Genomic DNA, 23758 nt, shown 5'->3' on the forward strand with positions numbered 1-23758 from the left:
ATTTAGGAAATAATATATGTCCTTTGGAAGAATGGTCCAACACTTAGAAAAAAAAATGAGGCGGGTGAACAGTAACCACGCCTACTGGAAATTGTCTTTTCCTGCCGAACAGATTTTACGAAAATGGGCATAACTTCTTCGTCCGAACTCCGAATGAGATGAAACGAAGTGCGTTAGGTAGCTAAATCAAAGGGCTTTCCATGGATATATTATTGGCCACCCAAATAATTTGTATGCTAGGAGATATGACCCTCCAAAGTAGACCCTCGAAAAAGGCTTTACTTGGAAATTTCGGATTTTGATACGGTTGCTCTAAAATTTGGGTTAGACCCATTTCCCACTCAATTTGACCCCCTAAACAAGAATATGAAGTCGGATTTTCGAAAAACGAAACGGATCTTTTTATATATAGCTAAACAAGCTTCCGGTAACTTCCGAAGCACATTTTTAAGAACTTTTTGGGTCAAATTCAAATATAATCATTTCATTAAGTTCTCGACTCCAAACTCACATGTGAGGCTCTAGTTTCACTCTATCATTTTCCGGGTCGTTACAGTTAGATTGTCGGTGATTTTTAAGAAAGAAAACCAACAGAATTTCGTTGGTTATTTTTCACATAAAAATACCTATAACTCTTAAAAAGAAATTATTTTTAAAAAAAGAATTATTTTTTGTTATTTTTATTTTTTTAACTAAAATTAACTGACACATGTCGATTTAAAATAAAAAGTTGCAATTGAACAATATATATAAAAATAAAGAAATTATAAAAATAGTATTTCGTGTTAAAATGATACATAAAAATGGAGTTTAAGGGTTAAAATGGAACAAGGCTAAGTTGGAGTGCCAAAATGAAAAATGAGAGCAAGTTAAAGGGGTTGTATGTGTGTTTGGCGAGTTACAACCATCCAAACAAGGTGTTAGTGTAGTAGTAGTAAGTATAGACCAAACTTGATGAAACCCATAGTATAAATATTCACTAGAATTTTATTAATTGCACTTAAATCCATTTTTGTTTTCTAAGACAGAGTTACGATGGTGTCAAGATATCTAACTTATTATCTTTCATTAAAAATTTATATTATATATAGGTTAAATTTTACTTCTATATTGATAATATATAATATTTTAAACACCATTAAATTCAATGAAGACCTATAGCACAGTATCAAAGACAATATATGCATGAAATTTACACGAGGCCCAATATTAATTCCATGCTTACATGGTCACTTCTGATTGGCTAATACAGCACATCTTGTAATTGGGGCCTGAAAAAGGCCCAAAACTGAAAATTAAGAGCAAAAAATCAGAGGTGATTTTTGGGCTTCTTCAAACACAGAAAAATTCCCGACGCAGTATCGGAAACAAGAGGAACAATGGCGAGTGGCGGTGGTGCTGGTGGCGGCGGAAAAGTGTCGTTCAAAGTCACTCTAACTTCCGATCCCAAATTGCCATTCAAAGTGTACGTATCCCTCTGTTTATTTTTTTTTTCTTCATAAAATTGATACTTGATTTGTGTTTTCACTTAAAATTGAATTTCGCATTTATTGTTCGATCAGTTTTAGCGTTCCGGAGGCAGCTCCGTTCACCGCTGTTCTCAAATTTGCGGCTGAGGAATTCAAAGTCCCTCCTCAAACAAGCGCCATCATAACTAATGGTATCCTTTTCCTTCTCCTTCCGTTTTCAGTTATAGATTTTCTATTTTAATTATTTTTAGATTATTTCGATTTGGATAGATGAGCTCTAGCATGTAAAACCAAGAGTTTGTTCCCCCAACGCAAATTAAATTCTGTATCTGTTGATCCAAATTGCGATTGAGGCAGAGTTGATTAATTGATCCACCATCTTCCTTTTGTTTTGATTGGCCTATATCTTTGAATCCGGTCTATCTCTATTCCCACAGTCCCTTAGTCCCGTACCGGCTGTTGGTCTATCTCAAGTAAAATTATGAACTTTTGATTTCATTTAGGACAAACCTTGTGGAACTTCAATAATATCACTATAGGAAGTAATTAAACTCAGTAGTAAGAACGAGGAGACTAGTAAGTCTAAGAAGATGGATATGGGGACTAACTTGATGCCATAAACTAGCTGATGAAGTGTGGGGATTCCCAAAGGCCAAATGGACACCTACTTGGTGTTTATTAATGAAACCTTTTGAGCCCCCAAGGCTTAGCTCAAGTGGCAAAAGGTGGAGGATGTGTGGCTTAGGTCGCAGGTTCAAGCCCCACACCATGCAAAGCGAAGCCCGGTATTTAAGTGGAGAAGGGTAGAGGGGCGGGCCCATTATCCACCGAGTTTAGAAGGCTGTGATTGATCCAAAGGACGGGTCATAGACGGATTTCTCGGTTATCAAAAAAATTAATGAAACCTTTTGACTTATAAAAGAGAAGGCTTTCTAAGGAGAGAACAACTGTTCCTCAACCAATGTTTTGAAAATACACTTCCATACGTCCAGGACTGTAGATCTGGGGTGTGGACATATAACATTCGGTCCTAGCTCCTATGTCCTAACACTAAGTAAACCACGAATAGGGATGGATTGACACTGGATGGATTGACACTGGTACAGTGTAAAAGAAATAGTGTAATCTCAAAAGTTAACTCACAAAGCGAGGATGGATCTTAGGTCCTGTAAGGATACAATAGCCCATTCCTTCACCCAGTATTAGGCATTCTAACAGAAAACAACATTAACTATGAAACCAATAGAATACTTGTGCAGAAATGCTATCATGATATCAATTATCAACTGGACCAAATGATGGTTTATAGCATTAGCAGGCTTAAATTTCTCAATTTGGGTTAGAGTATTGGGATTTTAGGTGGTCTTGGGTCTGCCATTTTGTCTCATGAGTCATGACTCATGAATGGTGGTTTTTGTCCTGTGCGAAGATATTTTTGGTAAATTTTGCATTGCACTTAAAGGTGATCTCTTAGTTATGGGTCTGAAGTTTAAACAAAAATGTTTTCTTTCAACCTTTACCTTTACCTTATCAAAAGATAAAATAAAAGATCTCCTATGGATTATACAATTAGACAAACAAATTAGTCACGGCAGGCGACTCCCAAGAGAACTCTGAATTAAGTTTGTGTGGTGTTAATCCTTCTTATCAAATCTTTTTTTCATACTTATGAATAGAACTGATATGTAGCCATCATCAGTTCCTCATAGGTCAAAGTTGGTTTTCGGTAAATCTTAAATTCTCAGGCAATTTTTTGGATTGTACAGTCAGAAAGGGAAGTGATAAAAGTGATGTTTAAGATTGGCAATGTAAATATGGGTTTCCTATTTGGTACCAAAAAGAGTATTATTTTTGAGTTCGAGTCTTTTCCAATGCTCTGATATTCTTCAGTCTTTAGTTTCAATGGCAAAAGGGAGTAAAAACAATATACTTCTTATTATTGCATTTTTTTTTCGTTTTTTGTTAATTATAATTTTTTTTTCTTTTGTCTTGTTGCAGATGGAGTGGGAATTAATCCACAACAAAGTGCAGGTAATGTTACACTTTACAAGAATTTGTTGTAGTTACCTCTTGTATCTTTCTTTTTTCCTGCTAAATAATGGTTTGTTTGTTTTGTGGATGATAATAATAGATGGAATGGAAGTTTTAAAATGTATATTCCTCATGTCTGATGGAAATTTAGTGCATTAAGATCCAAGTAATTTTTAAGGATTACTGTCTTGTTTAATGAAAAAACGGGTCTATTCTTTAAACTTGCCTTATTAAGTTCTTGGATGAAATAAGAAAGCATGCAAATATATATATATATACAAGCTTTTCCTTTTTTATTCCTTTTTCTGTCTTTGTGAATTTCACTGCCTAAGAAAGAGTAGTTGCATGTATCTCAAGGTACTGTGATAGTTATTTCCTAGAAATGCTATAAAGGATATTTTATTAGTTAGTGGAAGAATAAAATCGTTGTGAGTCTCCCTTTATCTTTTCTTTTGGTTTGGATCACTTTAAGAATGCTAAAGATATTCCGTGGAGAATCTGTTCGTGTCTTTTCATTGTGGGTTTAGTTGTCTCTCTTTAGCCACAGTTGGCTGGGATAGTTTATTCATTTACCCTGACGTGATTAAATATCTTATAATTGAGTTCTGAATTTTATCTTCTTAGATTATCCGTTTTTGAACTTGTTTCAACTTGAATGTGATTTCAGGTAACGTCTTTCTTAAACATGGGTCTGAACTGCGCCTAATTCCTCGCGATAGGGTTGGTGCTTTGTGGATCTCATTCTGAATGCTTAGCTCTATATTTCATCTACCTAGGACTTATGGGATATTCTTTCCCAAATGAGTAGCACATTATGTGTAGATGTCCTCATCTTTTAATGTTGTAATTCTAAGTATAGATTAAATATCAGATTCAAATAAAATGGTTATGCTATCGCTTTTATCTAGCCTTTCTTTTCCTATTTCTGCAATTTTCTTTTGGCAAAAGAATTTGTCCAGTTTCTAAGTACTTAGTAGGTTTCTAATGCATTTTTTGGAAACTTTTTCTTCTTTTGCCATTTGGTATCTGAATGGTTGGTGAGCAAATAATCTATATACTGGTGATTAGATGTTATGTAATAGCAATCTCATGAGCTCAAATAAAAAGGTGAGATTAATTACATAGAGAGATTTTTGAATTACAAAACAGACTTGCATGAAGGCTTCAATTCTATTTCTTTTGACAAGTCACACTTCATCCCCATTCCAATTACCTTTCATCTTGGGACCTGTAGGCCCTTCTTCTCCATAAACTTCATTTGGCAATACTTTCACCAATTTCGCAAATGCACCTTTCAAGTTCCCTTTCAATGAACTCTCAATTTTCTTAACTTCATCCCCAAGTGTATAACTTAACTTTGGTCCCCATTCTCTTGTATAATTTAGCCATGCTGGCGCGATTATTTCAAGATTTTCAGCAGCAACTATTGAATAGTTCTTCCCACAGTCCAAAACCAAGTTACTCTTAGCTGTATCATTTCTTATCCCAATATCTCCACCCCCTTGTAAAATTAAGCCTGGTTTATGGTAAATGGCATGTCCATTTAGTGAAGAATAGACCACAACTTTGTTACTACCATTTTGAAATTCAACTTGTGGTGCATCAAGCCATGTCCCTCCACTATGTTGCGAGACGTAAACTTTGTACAACACCCCATTGAAATTGCTGATCCTAAGTGTTACATGTTCCCAATCACCTACGTGTTCACCTATTTTACCAAAGGGTACATCAAGTAGGCCAAGTTTAGCTGTACCAGGTCCATTGAATGGATAGAAAATCCACACAGCTATGTCTGTGAAAGTTGCCCCTAACATTGGCTTAATGTGGAGATAAACCTCAGAGTTTAGTAAATCTCCTTTAATAGCTTTCTCTTTGTCCTTCTCATCAATTGGCAAGTCTAGCCAATAAGCACCATCATTTGGACCATCTTGTGGAAGATTTGAGCCATTTGGTTCAATGGTACTAGGATTTGATTCTTGACCTTTTTGGTATAGAAAAGCACCATTAGCAAAATACCAATTGACAGAGGAAGGTAGGTACTTTTCTTTAGGGTGAAAGTATATAATTGGAGAGTATTGTTCAAATAATGCTTGAATTTGGCTAAGGTTAGGCATAGAAGAAAAGGTATCAAACTTATTATTCTTTAAACAAGCAAGGGATAAGGTTTTGTTAGACTCATCATCTTTATCACTTATGATCCTAGCTAAGAATGTGCCTACACTAACCCCTTGTGCTTTTACACCTCTTTCTCGAGGTCTCACGCTATGAACGTTGATACCATTCACCTTACTGGTTGTACCCTGACCCCATACCCAACTCTCAACCTCTAATTCATCCGTTAGATCAGATCGAACACATTGGATTTTGTCTAAGGCAGGTTTTTCAGGTGAAGTTGTGACAACATGGCCTAAAGCCTTGTAACCCTCAGGTGGGATTGGTAGCCAAATATAGCCATGATCATTGGTATTTGTGTTCTTGAATTTTGAGGATTCACTACTCCAAACAAGTGTGTAATCAATTGGATTCTTTAGGATTTCACCAACATTGTCTTTCCCTACAAGTACCCAACCAAAAAGGGGTTTATTGTTTGGTTGGCAATAACATCCAAACATAGAAAATCCATCTGGAATTGGTGAAGGCTCATAAAATGTTGCTCCAAGATTCTCTAGTCCTCCTTTATCAATAGCCCAAACTTTGTTAAATGTCACAATTTGGCAAACTTTTAGCCCTCCTAAATCAATATATCCACTTCCAAAATCTCCTGTTCCTGTCATTAGACCTTTAACATCAATAAACTTATGACGACAGACAGATTTTGTAGTTAAACAGTAAAATTTGTCGCTATTCATATAACTAGCAACGAATTAGCTACAAATTATTTTAAAAAATCGTTAGTTACTAGCAATTTAGCGATAATTAAGAAAGTGAAATTTCAAACCTGGTGGCCAATTGGGCAATGGTGATGGAAGCTTGAAAATTGTATCAATGGGCAAATATTTGATTTCTTTGTGTAGAGAAGGAATACAATTTCCCATGAGATTTTTTTGATTTTTTTTTTTTTGGTGAATTGTAACTTAGGATAGATTAGAAACATATCCAAAACAAGTAAATATATGACAAAAAAAAAAAGCATATTCCAATTTTGAGGTGGTTGAGAATTGTAGACCAATGTAGGCAATTAATTTACAGGTCCCATCAAGTTATTGAGTAGAACAAGTCTTGTTTGCTTGCTTATCACTAAAGAGATTAATACTTCTATATATTATTCAAGCAACAAAAAACCATTTTTTTTGTTCATGTCTGAGCTTTATTTGCAGAAGTGCTAAGTTTTGAAGAATTCTATTATCTTTTCTCTTGTTTAAACTTCAATTGTTACCTAGCTCATTTTTTTTCGGTTTGATTCAATTTCTTTCTTCAAAATTAAATATAATCAAATCAATCCTTCGATTTGATGTAGCTTATTGGTTACTTTGAATAGGGGCGAAGCCAAGTGGGGACAGGAGGGTTCATCGACAAAAAAAATATTATTTATGTAAGATCAAACTTATATTTCATGTAAAATTCTGACTCCACCGCTGTTTAAAATACTTACAACCAATTTCCATGTAGCAACAACATGCAAAACACATGTATGATGCATATAGGTGACCGACAAATGAAATTTGTCAAAGTTAATTAATTGTGAGTGGTGGAAAATATGCAACGTACAAAGAACAATCACTCACGTAGCAATTCTAGAATTTTTAGAACACGAGTATTGCACCACTAAGAAAATAAAAAGAAAAAGATAAAAATATATTAAGCGAGAATTGATTCCCAATCCTCAATAGATAACTAAGCATCTAATCAAATGTATAATTAATAACTTTACGAAGGACCACATGTTAACGTGACTCATTTTTAACGGGTAAATTCACCCCCGAACCCCATGCAAAGGGTCTCATAACACGTGACCTCAAGGAATTGCCGCAACCCCTTAATCACTAGATCAAACCTTCAACTTGTGTCAAGAGGTGTCAATACATGTATATATATTATTAAATCAAAATTGACCTCTATATACAATGTAATTTTCCAACGAAGGAGTGTCACTTGATACCCCTTGGTAAAGGGTGGCTCCGCCCATGTATATATATAATAGTGAAAGGAACCTAACTCATCTGACTGTGCTCACACCCCGCTTCCCACCTCCCGCACGTCCAAGTCATCTCCACCGAGCAGTTCAATAAAATTAGTGACCTAAAATTAATAATAAGAGATTTCAAGTTTTTTTTTTTAATATTAGTGCTTGTTGTGCATGAAATAACATATACTTATATTGTTAAGAACTTATCTGTTAGAGTCAAACAAAATTAAAAGAAAAGAAAAGAGCACGCTAAAATGATAAAAGTAATCATATTTCAGCTACTTATTAGCTAAAAACTTGAAATACTTTGACTATTGTCTAATAAGTAGGACAACAATAAATATGAGTAGGTTGACTTATTTATTATAGGCTTAAGTGATTACAATTATACAGATGTAGCTAGTACAATAGTTCTAGCAGAAGAAAATAATAAGATCTTTTTGAAGTTGAACTTTGGAATAACACGTTTGGCCAAAATTTTGAAATTTAACTTGAAGTTAAATTCTAAAATTTTCAAGAATTTGAAAAATAACAATAAAGTGTTTTCACTTTTTTTCACTCTAAATAACTCATAAAAAGTAAAAAATAACTCCAATTTATTACTATCGAGTGAAGATAGAGAGATCGTTTCTAACATTCCCTCGACAATTGTTTGATTGCAACTTGCAATAGTGGTATAAAGTGGGATTTGTGTCCAGCATTTTCTAGTTTATTTGGATGAAGAGAGGTGTTATTCAAGATACATAAAGTGTGTTTCACTGAGCAAATTGCATTCTATTTATTATTTTATGCATGATAGAAAGTGAAATAGTTAATACATGAATACCTAATCACTATATAGCTAATACATGCATCTAATAATATATAGATTCACACATAACTAATCCCACATTATTAATACCTGCATAACTCTAACCATCTACGAAACGGCCCCTAAATACTTGGGAAAAAAATAAGGGGGTTGTTTGGCCGGCAGCAAGAAAATTTCATGAAATTATTATATCTCCACCTTTTATATGAAATAAAAAGTAAGATAAAATAATTTTTAAATTAATTAATATTTCAAATTAAATATTAAAAATAAATTAATTTTTAATTTTTATCTCAAGATTGTTATCGTTATACCACATATCAAATGACACAAGAGTAGCATTATGCTACCTATAAACCATACACTTTGTGTCTCCAGAGAAAGTGAAGGACAAAAGTTTTAAAATTACTTCTAAAAATAATTTCAATATGCTCTATTTTAGTTTATTGTCTTTGCTTTATTTCTTCTGATTGGGCTTTTGTTGGGCTGAATCTATTTTTTTTTGTCATGGACCATGGTTTTTGTTTAAGGAAAAACTACATAATTAGACATAGATCATGTCATATATATATATACTAGTAAAGAAAGTCCGGGCGCTGCCCGGGCCCAACATTAATAAAGTTATATTGTTACTCTCTCCATTCCATATTAGATGAGAATCTTAATTAAAAAAATGTTTTTCATATTATTTGAGCACTTATTAAATTAGGATAGAATTAATTAATTCTTTTCCATTTTACCCCTACAATTAATATGACCATTCCTATATTGTATGTGTATTTTTTGTAACTCATTTCAATGTGCATTGATATAAACAAAGNAGCGAGATTCGTATGTATCTCAGATACATGCGAATCACACTAGATACATACTAGATACATGAACATGTAAGTATCTAGCGTGATTCACATGTATTTGAGATACCAGATACATGGGAGAGAGGCGAACGATATTATGTGTCCCAGATACATGCGAATATACTTGAATACAATGTATCTAGAACAAATTACACTTAATTTTGACCCATGTATCCGGAGATACATGTATGTAGACACATCTGAATGTATCTGGACGCACCAAAATATGGTAAGATATGAAATATTACAAACTAGAGTGTATCTAAATAATTAGCTTCTATTATAAGTTCCCCTTTATTTAATAATACAACATATAATTTTTAAAAAAAAACTATTTTTCATTAAAAAAATAAATTAAAATCAATTTTAAAAATTTCAATACGTATGTATTTTGCAACGACAATAGATAAAGTATGACCAAGTAAGCTCCAATGTTGGACTGCATTTGCTATAGCATATTTTCTTTGCACTTTTTAGGATAAATACTTATTGCAGTCTATGTTTATATTAAATAATTTATAATAGGTAAATAATTTAATGAAATATTACATAATTAATAATCGCTAATATTGAATGTCTATATATAAATACGTAACATACATCTAGTAGTTTGGTACAAAACATGTGTATATAATTAATTTTTATCCACTTTTTAGTAGATTAATGAAATCGACAATAAGAATTCTGATCTTGATAAAGAAATTAAAGCTATAGAAGGAAATGACAGACAAGGATCTATCTGATAAAAAAAACAAATGGAGGGTAAAACTAATTTATTTATGATAATTTATTTTAACCTTTTTTTTCCTAATTTATTTCAACAGTCACCAACGAACTGACTTACAGACTACTGACTAACTATCAACTAAGTAATGGATCAATTAACTTATTAACTCCAATACAAGATTAATTAATTAGATATAGTTAATTGTGAACTCACTGACTGACTACCAACCAGTGGCGGAGCCAGAAAATTTAACAAGGAGGTTCAAAATCTGAAAAGTAAACACACGAACTAGTGGAAGGGGGTTCGACATCTATTATACATATCTAAAAAATAATTTTAACCATGTATAAATAGTAATATTTTTCGCCGAGGGGGGTCGGATGACCCCCCTCATTACATGCTGCCTCCGCCACTGCTACCAACTGCTAATGGATCAATTAATGGATAATACAAGATTAATTAGATATACATTAATTGTGATCTTCAACAACCTTCAATTTTTTTTTTAAAAAAAAAACTTTAAAGTCAAAAACTAGTTAAAATAGTTCAACCCAAACACCTGTTATTTAATCTGTATTAACAAGTACTTATAACAATAATTTTGCGGAAACACAAACAACAAAATTTTTAAGTATGTATGCAAAAACAGCAATCAATAACGTAAAATGATAGTGTGAACATATGTTTATTGTATATTATCAGAAAGGTCACAACTCTTCGGAAAAGTTACAACCCTTCGAAAAAGGTCACAGCCTTTCATAAAAGTCACAACTCTTCATAAAAATCGCAACTTTTCATTAAAGTCACAACTCTTCATAAAAGTCACAACTTTTCATGAAAATCACAACTCTTCATATTTCATTCACACCTTTTAAAACCCAATAACATCCTCTAATCATGTACCAGAAAAGGAAAAAAGTTAATCACAATAAATATTTTTTTTTCCATCAACATAACTTACCTACTAATTTTCCAACCATTTGACCTCTGTTCTGTTTTTTTGGATAATAAATAAATTAAATAGTTGGAACCATTAAATATTTCTCCTAATAGTAACACTATTTATAGAACCATACTTCCTCACTTGATCTTCCAACATAAACAAATCCATCACTTATATGAAAAAAATGGAGGGTACAGTGAAATGCTCAGCAAACTTTGTGCCATTGAGTCCAATTAGCTTCTTAGAAAGATCAGCAAAAGTTTATGGTGATAGGCTCTCTATTGTTCATGGAAATGTGAGATATACCTGGAGAGAAACTCGCGAAAGGTGTATCCGACTTGCTTCTGCTCTTACCCATTTAGGAATTTCTCGTGGGGATGTGGTGTGTGTTTATCGTTCAATTCACTTTAATGATTTCTTAGTTGTTAGTTTGAATGTTTTATTAAATTTTTTAATGTTGAAATACACTAAATTTGTGAGCAGGTTGCTGCCTTGGCTCCAAATATTCCTGCATTGTATGAGCTACACTTTGGAGTACCAATGGCAGGGGCAGTACTTTGTGCACTTAATACGCGTTATGATTCAGATATGGTCTCTGTGTTACTTAAGGAGTTAGAGGCGAAAATCATATTTGTAGATTGCGAATTGCTTGATGTTGCTAAGGGTGCATTAGAAATTCTATCAAAGGAAAGGGTAAAGTTGCCGCATCTAATTCTGATCTCTGATACAGAGAGTGAGTTATCCAGCCCGAATAATAATTGGAGTTTGGTTTCGGAGTATGAATCGTTTTTAGCTAGTGGAGAATCTGATTTTGAGATTGTATGGCCAAATGATGAATGGGATGCTATTGCTGTGAATTATACGTCAGGAACAACATCGAGGCCAAAAGGGGTTGTGTATAGTCATAGAGGGGCATATCTTAATTCTCTGGCTGCAGCTCTTCTCACTGAAATGACTTCGATGCCTGTGTTTTTATGGACTGTTCCAATGTTTCATTGCAGTGGATGGTGTCTTACTTGGACTGTTGCAGCACAGGGTGGTACAAATATTTGTATGAGAAATGTGAACGAAAAAGGGATTTTCGACAACATAAGTCAGCACGAAGTGACTCACATGGGTGGTGCACCTACGATTCTGAACATGATAATAAACGCGCCACAAAGTATTCAAAAACCAATCTTAAGAACAGTAAATGTTATGACAGGTGGTGCGCCGCCTCCTCCTCAAGTTCTACTTGTGATGAAAGAGCTCAATTTTAATGTTACTCATGGATATGGTCAAACAGAAGCTTATGGTCCAGCAGCTGTTTGTTTTTGGAAACCAGAGTGGAACTATCTGTCCCCTGTTGAGCAGGCTAATCTCCACGCTCGTCAAGGAGTGCACCATCTTGGCTTAGAGGACGTAGACGTAAAGGATTCTGAATCAATGAAGAGTGTACCTTCAGATGCAAAAACGATAGGTGAGGTGATGATTAGAGGAAACACAGTAATGAATGGTTACTTTAAGGATGTGAAAGCAACAGAAAATGCTTTTAAAGGGGGCTGGTTTCGTAGCGGGGACTTAGCAGTGAAACATCCTGATGGTTACATAGAAGTAAAGGATCGTTCAATTGACATCATTATCTCTGGTGGAGAAACCATTAGTTCAATCGAAGTGGAGTCCGTAATCTTTAGCCATCCATCTGTTTTTGAAGCTGCTGTAGTGGGAAAACCAGATGATCACTGGGGTGAAACACCTTGTGCATTTGTTAAACTGAAGAATGGATGCAATGCCAGTGCTGAAGAGATCATCAAGTATTGTCGCGATCGTTTGCCACAATACATGGCTCCTAGGACGGTTATTTTTGATGATTTGCCAAAAACTTCAACCGGAAAGACTCAGAAGTTCGTTCTGAGAGAGAGAGTCAAAGCCATGGGAAGTGTTTCGAAAGGTAGCTAACTATAATGAGTTGTGGTGCGGAAATGGAGCTTGCTTAGACATAAGTTAAATCGTAGTACATAAATAAGACTAGTGCAGCATAACAATAGAGGAATTTAACCTTTTGAAAAAGGGTTATTATTATTTACTCTATTGGATGCTTTAATATTATAATCGTCAGATAACATATTAGTAATAATAATAAAAAAGCTCTGTTTCTCTCTAATACATCTTTGAGTTCTTTCATTTATTACTTCTCCTTTGTTTACAATTTTATACAACAGTGTATACTATTAGGGGTGTTTATCGGGCGGTTTGGTGGGATATTTACAACTAACAGTTCAACTTATTTTAATTCATTAATTTAAGCTATCAATTGATTCGGGATGAAATTAATGATTATCGATCGATTAGCCACTTCCCGTTAAAAACTTGGAGAAAATAAAAAGTAAAAGTGCAATGTAATAAGCAGGGAGAACGTTTTGAATAGCAGTAATAGAATTACTTGGAAATAAAATATATTGGTTAGATGAGTTACATGCATTATAACTTTGATAAGATATACCTTAAGTTGAGTAGTGACTTTGTTAACATAAAAATAAAAATAAAAATAATCACCTTCTTCTCATTATATTAAAGGAGCACATTACGAGACTCGTATTATAGAGCAATAATAAAATATTTTCATAAGTTAAAGTGCCCATATAAACATATATCACACCAACTTTTTATCTTTAACATTTTGATTTGATGCATAAATCATTATGATATTGACACATATATAATCATAATCATAACTTATTGAAACGATATGGTAAATCAATCATTTCAAATCATGTCCAAACAACGTAGTAGTAGTATTATAAAAAAAATGGAGAGAGTACTCACTAGTATAGCTGTTGTTTAGCTATAATCATTTGTTTCCATTTGCAATTTAAGCTGTCAATTAGTTGGGGAACTTCAAGAGTAAATTCTTAAATGGTCAATCAAATTATAGTTGATCTATTTGATTTGATATTGGATCAAAATCATATGAAAAAACAACTCAATTAGCGGCCAATATTAGCTACTATAAACTTTAAGCTAGAGTTTGACCATAGATTTTCAAATATTTTTGATAAATATTATATGAGTGAAATTTCACCATGTGTTTGGCCATAATATTTGAGAAATATATTTTACTTTTTTAATAAATATGATTATACCCATAAGTTTTAAAAACTATCAAAATTAGCCATATGTTTGTATTACATAGCAATATAGAAACGTCGACGTAACAAAATTCATGACTTCCGCAACAAGTCCATTGTATCCTCGTTGCAACAAATAATAAGTAGTGTTCGTGACATTGGAGCAATGTTGTAGTTTGGAGTGAGTGTAACAAGCATCATTCCATACATTGTAAAGTAGACGAAGCACATGACTTTATTACCCTAAGTCGATTGTTCGTCATTTTCATGAACAACCATATCATCACTTTCATATTCATTGAATATTTCATCACTGCTTTGGTGTTCACGTGAAAAACTATGTAATACAACGCAAATAAATACTATAGAGGGTGTTTTTATAAAAAATAAAATTTTGGTGTAGAATTTGAATTTTTAAAAGTTCCCAAATAATGAGATTTGGCCCATATACTAGTTTTTACTAGTATTTGAGAATTTGGATTATTTGCCAAGTTTTTTTTACCAAATAATGGTAAATTATATGGAACAAACACTATTTGCCAAATTTCCCCCCAAATATTACTTGAAAAATCTATGGCCAAACGGGTCCTAAATAAATCCATTTTAGCCAGTTAAGTAGTTAGGACTTTGGGAGGAATTACATGGAATTTGATTTTAGATTACATAATTTTAGGGTTATGATAGAATATTCTATCTAATTTTTTTTTGAAGCTGTGAGGCACGTCTGACTCTGAGAACCTGTTTGACATTGTTGTTGAGAGGTCAATGATATTTATTTTGAAAATTAAGGTGCTTGGCAAATCAGTAAAAATGCTTTTAAATGGGAGCGCAGTTTTTCTATTGTTGGAAAGAAACTAAAATTTCTTTAAAAGGGAAGCAGTAGCAAAAAATTATTTTTTTCAAGACCAAAATATCACTTCCATATACACATATATACCGATATATCTCTTATCAATTAATTATCATATCTCATAAGTTTGATTTAAGATTTAGTTTAATTTTATATTAAAAAAAACTATTTTATTTTACGTTTATATATTATTATTCTATATTTTATATATTATTTTGCATGATTAGAATAAAAGAAGGTAAATTGATTGAAAAAAATTGAATATATACTATTAATTTAATTAACATTCTAATAATAGATATTTAAACTAATTTTTCTCTATAAAGTAATCTTAATATCAAATTTTGCAATGACAATAAATAAAGTATGACTAGAAATAACAATGAAGCGGGACAGATTCAACCTTAACCCGCAAAGACTTAAACGTACCCCACATAATAAAATTTTCTATTTTCAAATAGCCCCACCCTAAAATCTTAAGCCCACTCCGCCCCGCCCCAGCCCATTGTCATCCCTGCCTATAATTGAGATTCCATAGGTGAAATTATTGAGTTTGTCTTTATTACAAGTCCACGCCCCCTGCATCAAGTCAAGCTTTCTATTTCATTCCATGGCTGAAGCTTTACTTCAAGTTGTGCTAGACAATCTCACTTCTTTCCTCAAAGGGGAACTTGTATTGCTTTTTGGTTTACAAAATGAGTTCCAAAAGCTCTCAAGCATCTTCTCTACAATCCAATCAGTCCTTGAAGATGCTCAGGAGAAGCAATTCAACGACAAGCCACTTGAAAATTGGTTGCAAAAACTCAATGTTGTTACATATGAAGTCGATGACATCTTGGATGAATATAAAACTAAGGCCACACGATTCTCCCAGTCTGCATATGGCCGTTATCATCCAAAGGCAATCCCTTTCTGTCACAAGGTCGGGAAAAGGATGGACCAAGTGATGAAAACACTGGATGCAATTGCTGAGGAAAGAAGGAATTTTCATCTGCAAGAAAAGATTATAGAGAGACAAGCTGCTAGACGGGAAACAGGTGCTCATCTTAAACAGCTTAGTTTTTATTCATTTTTTTTGGCAATTATCAAATTTGGAAATGAGTCAAAAATATCACTTATACTTTTAGTCTAAATGTATCTCTCCCATTGTACTTCGACACAAGTTTATCCATAATTAATTTTGTCAAGCTCAAAATCAAATTATCCACCCCCAATTTTAAATACCCGATTTCTTACTTGTTAATTTCTTTCTTTAAAAGTACCAAATTCAGAAAAACAATATCAAGTAGGATAATGGAAAATAATAAGAACCATAAAAGTACGATTAAGATGGAAGAGAGTGACAATATCATCTTCTAATAAAGCTACCAATTTAAATCTGATACAGAGGAGCAGCAAAAATAATTGTGGGTGAATTATTTGATTATGTGCTTATCACGTGTCTTTAATTTCCATCAAGGTTAAGGACAAATTTGAGCCAAATGGCAGAGGTATATTTGGACCAAAAGTATAATTATGGGTATATTTAAAGTATTTCCGATAATACAGGAGTATATTGTACAAAAATATTCTCTATTTTCTGCCGACTCCTAATGAGTTTGAATGTAACAATATTCTCAGGTGGACATTGCTTGCACCAGGCTCTATATTAACTGAACCACAAGTTTATGGAAGGGGCAAAGAGGAAGATGAGATAGTGAAAATCCTGATAAACAATGTTAGTAATGCCCAACAACTTTCAGTCCTCCCAATACTTGGTATGGGGGGACTAGGAAAGACCACTCTTGCCCAAATGGTCTTCAATGATCAGAGAGTTACTGAGCATTTCCATCCCAAAATATGGGTTTGTGTCTCAGATAATTTTGACGAGAAGAGGTTGATGAAAACAATTATAGGAAATATTGAAAGAAGTTCTCTTGATATCGAGGACTTGGCTTCACTTCAGGAGAAGCTTCAAGAGTTGTTGAATGGAAAAAGATACTTTCTTGTCTTAGATGATGTTTGGAATGAAGATCAACAGAAGTGGGATAATTTAAGAGCAGTCTTGAAGGTTGGAGCAAGTGGTGCTTCTGTTCTAACCACTACTCGTCTTGAAAAGGTTGGATCAATAATGGGAACATTGCAACCATATGAATTGTCAAATATGTCTCAAGAAGATTGTTGGTTGTTGTTCATCCAACGTGCATTTGGACACCAAGAAGAAATAAATCCTAACCTTGTGGCTATCGGAAAGGAGATTGTGAAAAAATGTGGTGGTGTGCCTCTAGCAGCCAAGACTCTTGGAGGTATTTTGCGCTTCAAGAGAGAGGAAAGAGAATGGGAACGTGTAAGAGATAGTGAGATTTGGAATTTGCCTCAAGATGAAAGTTCTATTCTACCTGCCCTAAGGCTTAGTTATCATAATCTTCCACTTGATTTGAGACAATGCTTTGTGTATTGTGCGGTGTTCCCAAAGGACACAGAAATGGAAAAGGAAAATCTAATCGCTATCTGGATGGCACACGGTTTTCTTTTATCAAAAGGAAACTTGGAGCTAGAGGATGTGGGTAATGAAGTATGGAAAGAATTATACCTGAGGTCTTTTTTCCAAGAGATTGAAGTTAAATCTGGTAAAACTTATTTCAAGATGCATGATCTCATCCATGATTTGGCTACATCTCTGTTTTCGGCAAACACATCAAGCAGCAATATCCGCGAAATAAATGTAAAAAGTTACACACATATGATGTCCATTGGTTTCGCTGAAGTGGTGTCCGTGTCTCCTTACTATCCACTCAACTTGGAACAGTTTGTCTCGTTAAGAGTGCTTAATCTAAGTTACTCAAAACTTGACCAGTTACCATCTTCCATTGGAGATCTAGTGCATTTGAGATACCTAAACTTGTCTGGCAATGGTAGAATTAGTAGTCTTCCAAAGCAGTTATGCAAGCTTCAAAATCTGCAGACTCTTGATCTACAATATTGCACCTCACTTTGTTATTTGCCTAAAAAAACAAGTAAACTTGGTAGTCTCCAAAATCTTCTACTTGATAAGTGTTATGCTTTGATTTCTATGCCACCATGGATAGGATCTTTGACATGCCTTAGGAGTCTAGATTGCTTTGTCATTGGCAAGAGAAAAAGTTGTCAACCTGGTGAACTACGAAATCTGAATCTCTATGGCGCAGTTGCTATCACACATCTTGAGAGAGTGAAGAATAATAGGGACGCAAAAGAAGCCAATTTATCTGCAAAAGCGAATTTGCAATCTTTAAGCATGTGTTGGGATAACAATGGACCGCACATATATGAATCAGAAGAAGTTAAAGTGCTTGAAGCCCTTAAACCACACCCCAATCTGAAATATTTATATCTCACTGGCTTCAGAGGATTCCGTCTCGCAGACTGGATGAATCACTCAGTTTTAAAAAATGTTGTCTCTATTGTAATTGAAGGTTGCAAAAACTGCTCATGCTTACCACCCTTTGGTGAGCTGCCTTGTCTAGAAAGTCTAGTGTTACACAAGGGGTCTGCGGAGGTGGAGTATGTTGAAGAAGACGATATTGATGTTCATTCTGGATCCCCCACAAGAATAAGATTTCCATCTCTGAGAAAACTTACTGTAGCCAAATTCCGTAATCTGAAAGGATTGCTGAAAAAAGAAGGAGAAGAGCAATTCCCTGTGCTTGAAGAGGTGGAGATTGAGCAGTGCCCTGTGTTTGTTATCCCTACCCTTTCTTCTGTCAAGAAATTGGAAATCGCGCGAGAGGCAGATTCAACAGGTTTCAGGTCCATATCTAATCTTAGGGATCTTACTTCCCTCTACATTAGCGATAACGAAGAAGCTACTTCACTCCCAGAAGAGATGTTCAAAAACCTTGCAAATCTCAAAGACTTGACTATCTCTGAGTTCAAAAATCTCAAAAAGCTGCCTACCAGCTTGGCTACTCTCAATGCTTTGAAGAGTCTGAAAATTGAATGTTGTGGTGCACTAGAGAGTCTCCCCGAGGAAGGGCTGGAAGGTTTAACTTCACTCACAGAGTTATCTCTCCAGTACTGTGAGATGCTAAAATATTTACCGGGGGGATTGCAGCACCTAACAGCCCTCACAAGTTTAACAGTTGAGGGATGTCCAGAAGTGGAAAAGAGGTGTGAGAAGGGAATAGGAGAAGACTGGCACAAAATTGCTCACATTCCTAATCTGCATATTCGTAACTATTAGTATTTATAATAGTTTCTTGGGTTCTTTGTTTGTGATTCTCCCACACAGACCATTCCTGTTTGTATTAAGTATTACTTGTGATGTGAAACCCATTTCTCTGTACTTGCTGCTGTTATACATCTAATGTTTCCCCTGGTTTCTGTTACATTCTAACTTGATCAAAAGTGTCCTGCACCGTGTACTTTGAAAAGCCCTTATGAACCAGGTATTTCTAGTGAGCTCAGAAGACATGGTCCATTAAGGACTTTTGTTGGTCCGCTAGGACTTGCAGAGCGCATTTGATGTCATGTAGGTTCACCTCCTCTCGAGTATTTACGCGATCCAAAGCCCATGTTCATCGAGTCGGGTTCAATTCTGTTTACTTCAGAAACATGTCTTTCCAGAAGGTCCGGCCGGAGCCCTAACATATCGATCATGCTCGGGTTATAGGTGATTCCCGTGAAACAATAATATTCAAGCTAGCTAGTAAGGAAGAAGAGTTCAGTGAGTTAAACCTAAACCAACACACAATTGAAAGGTTAGGTACAAACACATGATATGCATATATTAGTTTCATCAGCTTTTTAATAGATTATTAAATTGATATTAAAAAATTTGGTCATGACAAAACAATTAAAGCAATAAGGGAGGATTCCCTCCCCGAAAATAGTTTATTTTAGAGTATATGTTTTAATCAAATATGAAATTTGTATTAACAATTTTTTTTAGAGTATATGTTTTAATTAAACGTGAAATTTGTTACTTTTGAATTGTAAAAGTAAATTAACAAATCAACAACAAGGATCTATCCGATACTAAAAACAAAGGAAGGGTAAGACTAATTTATTTTCTGATAGTTTGAAAATAATATTAGCCTTTTTTCCCCAATAAAATCTCATGTTTGATATGAATTAGAATATTGATAGCAAGACGGATTAATGATTAAAAATTTATTCGTAATCTTATCGCATGTTTGACTTTTTATATTCCCTCATTTCCTATTGTAACGTGTGATAGTCAATTTTTGAGTAACTTTTAAAATTAAATTCATATTTAAAAAAAATTATATATTTAAAAATTATATATAAATTATAGAAGAATCCATATCCATATAATAATTAATAAAAGATACATTTTAAAATATAGTCAAAGTTCATATTATTCAACTATTGAAAAGTAAACTATACAAAGGAATGGAGGAGTAACATTCTTATCACTATTAGTTTCTTTATCTTCTTTACCACCATAATTTATGAGTTAATCATAATAAATTTTGTTTTTGATCTCTGATACAGAGAGTGAGTTATCCAGCCCGAATAATAATTGGAGTTTGGTTTCGGAGAATGAGTCGTTTTTAGCTAGTGGAGAATCTGATTTTGAGATTGTATGGCCAAATGATGAATGGGATGCTATAGTGACTTTGTTAACATAAAAATAATCCCCTTCTTCTCATTATATTACAAGAGCACATTATGAGACTCATACTATAGAGCAATAATAAAATATTTCCATAAGTTAAAGTGCCCATATAAACATACATCACACCAACTTTTTATCTTTAACATTTTGATTCAATGCATAAATCATTATGATATTGACACATATATAATCATAATCATAACTTATTGAAACGATATGATAAATCAATCATTTCAAATCATGTCCAAACAACGTAGTAGTATTATAAAGAAATGGAGAGAGTACTCAATAGTATAGCTTTTGTTTAGCTATAATCATTTGTTTCCATTTGCAATTTAAGCTGTGGGGAACTTCAAGAGTAAATTCTTAAATGGTCAATCAAATTATAGTTGATCTATTTGATTTGATATTGGATCAAAATCATATGAAAAAACAACTCAATTAGCGGCCAATATTAGCTACTATAAACTTTAAATAAATCCATTTTAGCCAGTTAAGTAATTAGGACTTTGGGAGGAATTACATGGAACTTGATGTTATATTACATAATTTTAGGGTTATGATAGAATATTCCATCTAAAATAGATTTAACTATGTAAGGCACGTCTGACTCTGAGAACCTGTTTGACATTGTTGTTGGGAGGTCAAAGATATTTATTTAAAAATTAAGGCGTTTGGTAAATCAGTAAAAATACTTTTAAATGGGAGCGCAGTTTTTCTACTGTTGGGAAGAAGCTAAAAATTCTTTAAAAGGGAAGCAGTAGTAGAAAATTATTTTTCAAGACCAAACTATCACTTCCATATACACATATTTATTGATATATCTCTTATTAATTAATTATCACATCTCATAAATTTGGTTAAGTTTGATTTAAGATTTATTTTAATTTTATATTACAAAAACTATTTTATTTTACATTTATATATTATTATTCTATATTTTATATATTATTTTATGTATTATTTTGCATGATTAGAATAAAAGAAGGAAAATTGATTGAAAAAAATTGAATATATATACCTATTAATTTTAATTAAAATTCTTATAATAGATATTTAAACTAATTTTTCTCTATAAAGTAATCTTAATATCAAGTTTTACAATGACAATAAATAAAGTATGACTAGAGATGACAATAGAGCGAGACAGATTCAACCTTAACCCACAAAGACTAAACCTACCCTACATAATAAAATTTTCTATTTTCAAATCGCCCCACCCTAAAATCTTAAGCCCACTCTGCTCTTCCCCATTGTCATCCCTGCCTATAATTGAGATTCCATAAGTGAAATTATTGAGTTTGTATTTATTACAAGTCGACACCCCCTACATCAAGTCAAGCTTTCTATTTCATTCCAATAGCCACCACTAGGGGTGTTCACGGTTTGGATAAAAACCGATCCAAACCGAAAAACCAAACCAAATCGATAAAATAAAACCGATTTTATTTGAGTTTGGTTTGGTTTAGTTTTAGATTTTTGAAAACCGATAGTATTTGGTTTGGTTATGGTTTTATTCGGAAAAAAACCGAAGAAATAACCAAACCGAACCGATGAATTATATACATATATTTTATTAATATACGTACTTAATATATTGTTTTTATAAACAATTTTAAAGATCTTATACATATTTTCATTAAAATTTCTTTATAATTTACTTATTGAAAGCAAAAATGCCCAAGATGAAACATTTATCTTATTGATTTCATGTATATGAGTGTCTATGACAATTCTTTGTGGGACTGAAAATGTTATTGTCTCTTCCTTCTAGGCCAATATAGTGAATTTTAAAGCTTTATTGATAGTAAATTTAGTGATCGAAAGTTCAGTAATTTAAGTCATTCTAACTATTTTTCGTTTTGAATGGATTGTTGTCACTTTTTTCACATTTTAAATGAATTGTTTCTTTTATTTTTGTGTATGGTTAATAACCGAATAACCGAACCAAACCAAACCGAAACCGATAATCACCAAACCGATAAATGTATATTATATTTGGTTTGGTTTGGTTTTGATAATTTTAAAACCGATTAAGTTGGTTTGGTTTTGGTTTTGNNATGAAGTCGATGACATCTTGGATGAATATAAAACTAAGGCCACACGATTCTCCCAATCTGCATATGGCTGTTATCATCCAAAGGTTATCCCTTTCCGTCACAAGGTCGGGAAAAGGATGGACCAAGTGATGCAAAGACTAAATGCAATTGCTGAGGAAATTAAGAAAGAATTTTCATTTGCACGAAAATATTATAGAGAGACAATCTGTTAGACGAGAAACAGGTAATCATCTTAAATTAGTATTACAACAGCTTAGTTTACATTCATATTTTTGGCAATTATCAAATTTGGAGAAGGGTCAAATATACTCATGTACTATCGTAAATAGTTTAAATATACCTCTCTTATTATACTTTGGCACAAATTTGTCAAACCTAGCAAGCTCAGAATCAAATTATTCACCCCAACTTTTAAATACCCGATTTCTTTAGAAATCCACTGATACAATGCGTAGATGAGCATAGATGATTAGGAATATTAAAAAGTAGTATCTACTGTTCATTAGTCACAAAAACAGTTATCACTGTTCATTGTTTGTTAGAGTTGTTAGAAGCAGTTATTTCAGTAGATTGTAGCTTTAGCTTTCAATTCAACTCTATAAATACATATGTAATACAGTTGTTAAGGCATGAAATGATATATGATAATTCTTCTTCTCTCTCTTTTACTCTGTTCTTCTTAGCTTCTATCTCGGAATTGCCCTGATATAGCTATCTTCTTCTTCCATGATTACCTCCCCATCCTCCAGAACTTCAACCAAATATAACTGTTTCTTGGATTTACAAACATGCCCAGGCATATACTTCTCATCACACAAGAAACACAGTCTTTTAGCCCTTTTCTCATCCATCTCAACAGCAGTCAATAATCTTCTACCAGTATTACCATTACTGAACCTGTTAGCATTAGGTTCATAAGGTTTCTTGACAGCTGTGCTAGAGAAAGTAGGTTTTTGTACACCCTGAAACCTAGATGGAGTAGGGAGAAGACCATTTTGATTCCTGTTATTTCTAATTCCCCAAGACTTAGCCTAAGCATCAAAAACCTCTTCTTGCAACTTAGCTAACTTGTAGGCTTGCATTAAGGTTTTGGGTGCTTGCATTCTAACAGCCTTGTTGAGCTCAGTTTTTAACCCTCCCAGAAAACAACTGATAGCATTTTCGTTTGACAAATTAAC

General features: G+C 33.4%; 5 protein-coding genes across 7 annotated transcripts in view; 3 read left to right on the plus strand and 2 right to left on the minus strand.

Annotated features, from left to right (window-relative positions):
• LOC125841622 (60S ribosomal protein L13-1) overlaps positions 1 to 23758 on the minus strand; it is a 214467-nt gene that overhangs the window by 81315 nt on the left and 109394 nt on the right. The gene's annotated exons all lie outside the window — the stretch shown is intronic.
• On the plus strand, positions 1306 to 4403 carry LOC125841626 (ubiquitin-fold modifier 1). The gene is made up of 4 exons (XM_049520797.1): positions 1306 to 1465; positions 1563 to 1660; positions 3468 to 3500; positions 4168 to 4403. The coding sequence occupies exons 1-4, from the start codon at positions 1380 to 1382 to the stop codon at positions 4245 to 4247; spliced, it is 297 nt and encodes a 98-aa protein (XP_049376754.1). The 5' UTR covers positions 1306 to 1379; the 3' UTR covers positions 4248 to 4403.
• LOC125841604 (uncharacterized) lies at positions 4560 to 6600 on the minus strand. Its single transcript, XM_049520759.1, has 2 exons — positions 6439 to 6600; positions 4560 to 6267 (listed from the first exon to the last, which is right to left on the minus strand). Exons 1-2 carry the CDS (start codon positions 6533 to 6535, stop codon positions 4688 to 4690), a joined length of 1677 nt encoding a protein of 558 aa, XP_049376716.1. The 5' UTR covers positions 6536 to 6600; the 3' UTR covers positions 4560 to 4687.
• LOC125841605 (butanoate--CoA ligase AAE1-like) overlaps positions 11140 to 23758 on the plus strand; it is a 51942-nt gene continuing 39323 nt past the window's right edge. The window contains exons 1-2 of one of the 2 annotated variants that reach the window (XM_049520760.1): positions 11140 to 11346; positions 11448 to 13102. In XM_049520760.1, coding sequence (XP_049376717.1) covers positions 11140 to 11346; positions 11448 to 12902 — 1662 coding nt within the window. In that variant the 3' untranslated portion in view covers positions 12903 to 13102. Of the gene's footprint in view, positions 11347 to 11447; positions 13103 to 23758 lie in introns of those variants that run through there. The other variant, XM_049520761.1, reaches the window with a different exon arrangement.
• LOC125841629 (putative disease resistance protein RGA1) lies at positions 15483 to 19233 on the plus strand. Its single transcript, XM_049520799.1, has 3 exons — positions 15483 to 15958; positions 16562 to 17475; positions 17548 to 19233. Exons 1-3 carry the CDS (start codon positions 15532 to 15534, stop codon positions 19120 to 19122), a joined length of 2916 nt encoding a protein of 971 aa, XP_049376756.1. The 5' UTR covers positions 15483 to 15531; the 3' UTR covers positions 19123 to 19233.

The sequence above is a fragment of the Solanum stenotomum genome, chromosome 10 (genome assembly GCF_019186545.1).
Source record: "Solanum stenotomum isolate F172 chromosome 10, ASM1918654v1, whole genome shotgun sequence".
Lineage (NCBI taxonomy): Eukaryota > Viridiplantae > Streptophyta > Magnoliopsida > Solanales > Solanaceae > Solanum > Solanum stenotomum.

Excerpts from the sequence above, each read along its gene's own strand:
- LOC125841626 (XM_049520797.1), top strand. The coding sequence starts at position 1,380 with ATGGCGAGTGGCGGTGGTGCTGGTGGCGGCGGAAAAGTGTCGTTCAAA. Across the intron at positions 1,466-1,562 it reads CCCAAATTGCCATTCAAAGT|TTTTAGCGTTCCGGAGGCAG; the intron begins GTACGTATCCCT and ends TTGTTCGATCAG. Across the intron at positions 3,501-4,167 it reads TAATCCACAACAAAGTGCAG|GTAACGTCTTTCTTAAACAT; the intron begins GTAATGTTACAC and ends ATGTGATTTCAG.
- LOC125841604 (XM_049520759.1), bottom strand. The coding sequence starts at position 6,535 with ATGGGAAATTGTATTCCTTCTCTACACAAAGAAATCAAATATTTGCCC. Across the intron at positions 6,268-6,438 it reads ATTGCCCAATTGGCCACCAG|GAACAGGAGATTTTGGAAGT; the intron begins GTTTGAAATTTC and ends GTCTAATGACAG.
- LOC125841629 (XM_049520799.1), top strand. The coding sequence starts at position 15,532 with ATGGCTGAAGCTTTACTTCAAGTTGTGCTAGACAATCTCACTTCTTTC. Across the intron at positions 15,959-16,561 it reads AGCTGCTAGACGGGAAACAG|GCTCTATATTAACTGAACCA; the intron begins GTGCTCATCTTA and ends TGCTTGCACCAG. Across the intron at positions 17,476-17,547 it reads TAGAGGATGTGGGTAATGAA|ATGCATGATCTCATCCATGA; the intron begins GTATGGAAAGAA and ends ACTTATTTCAAG.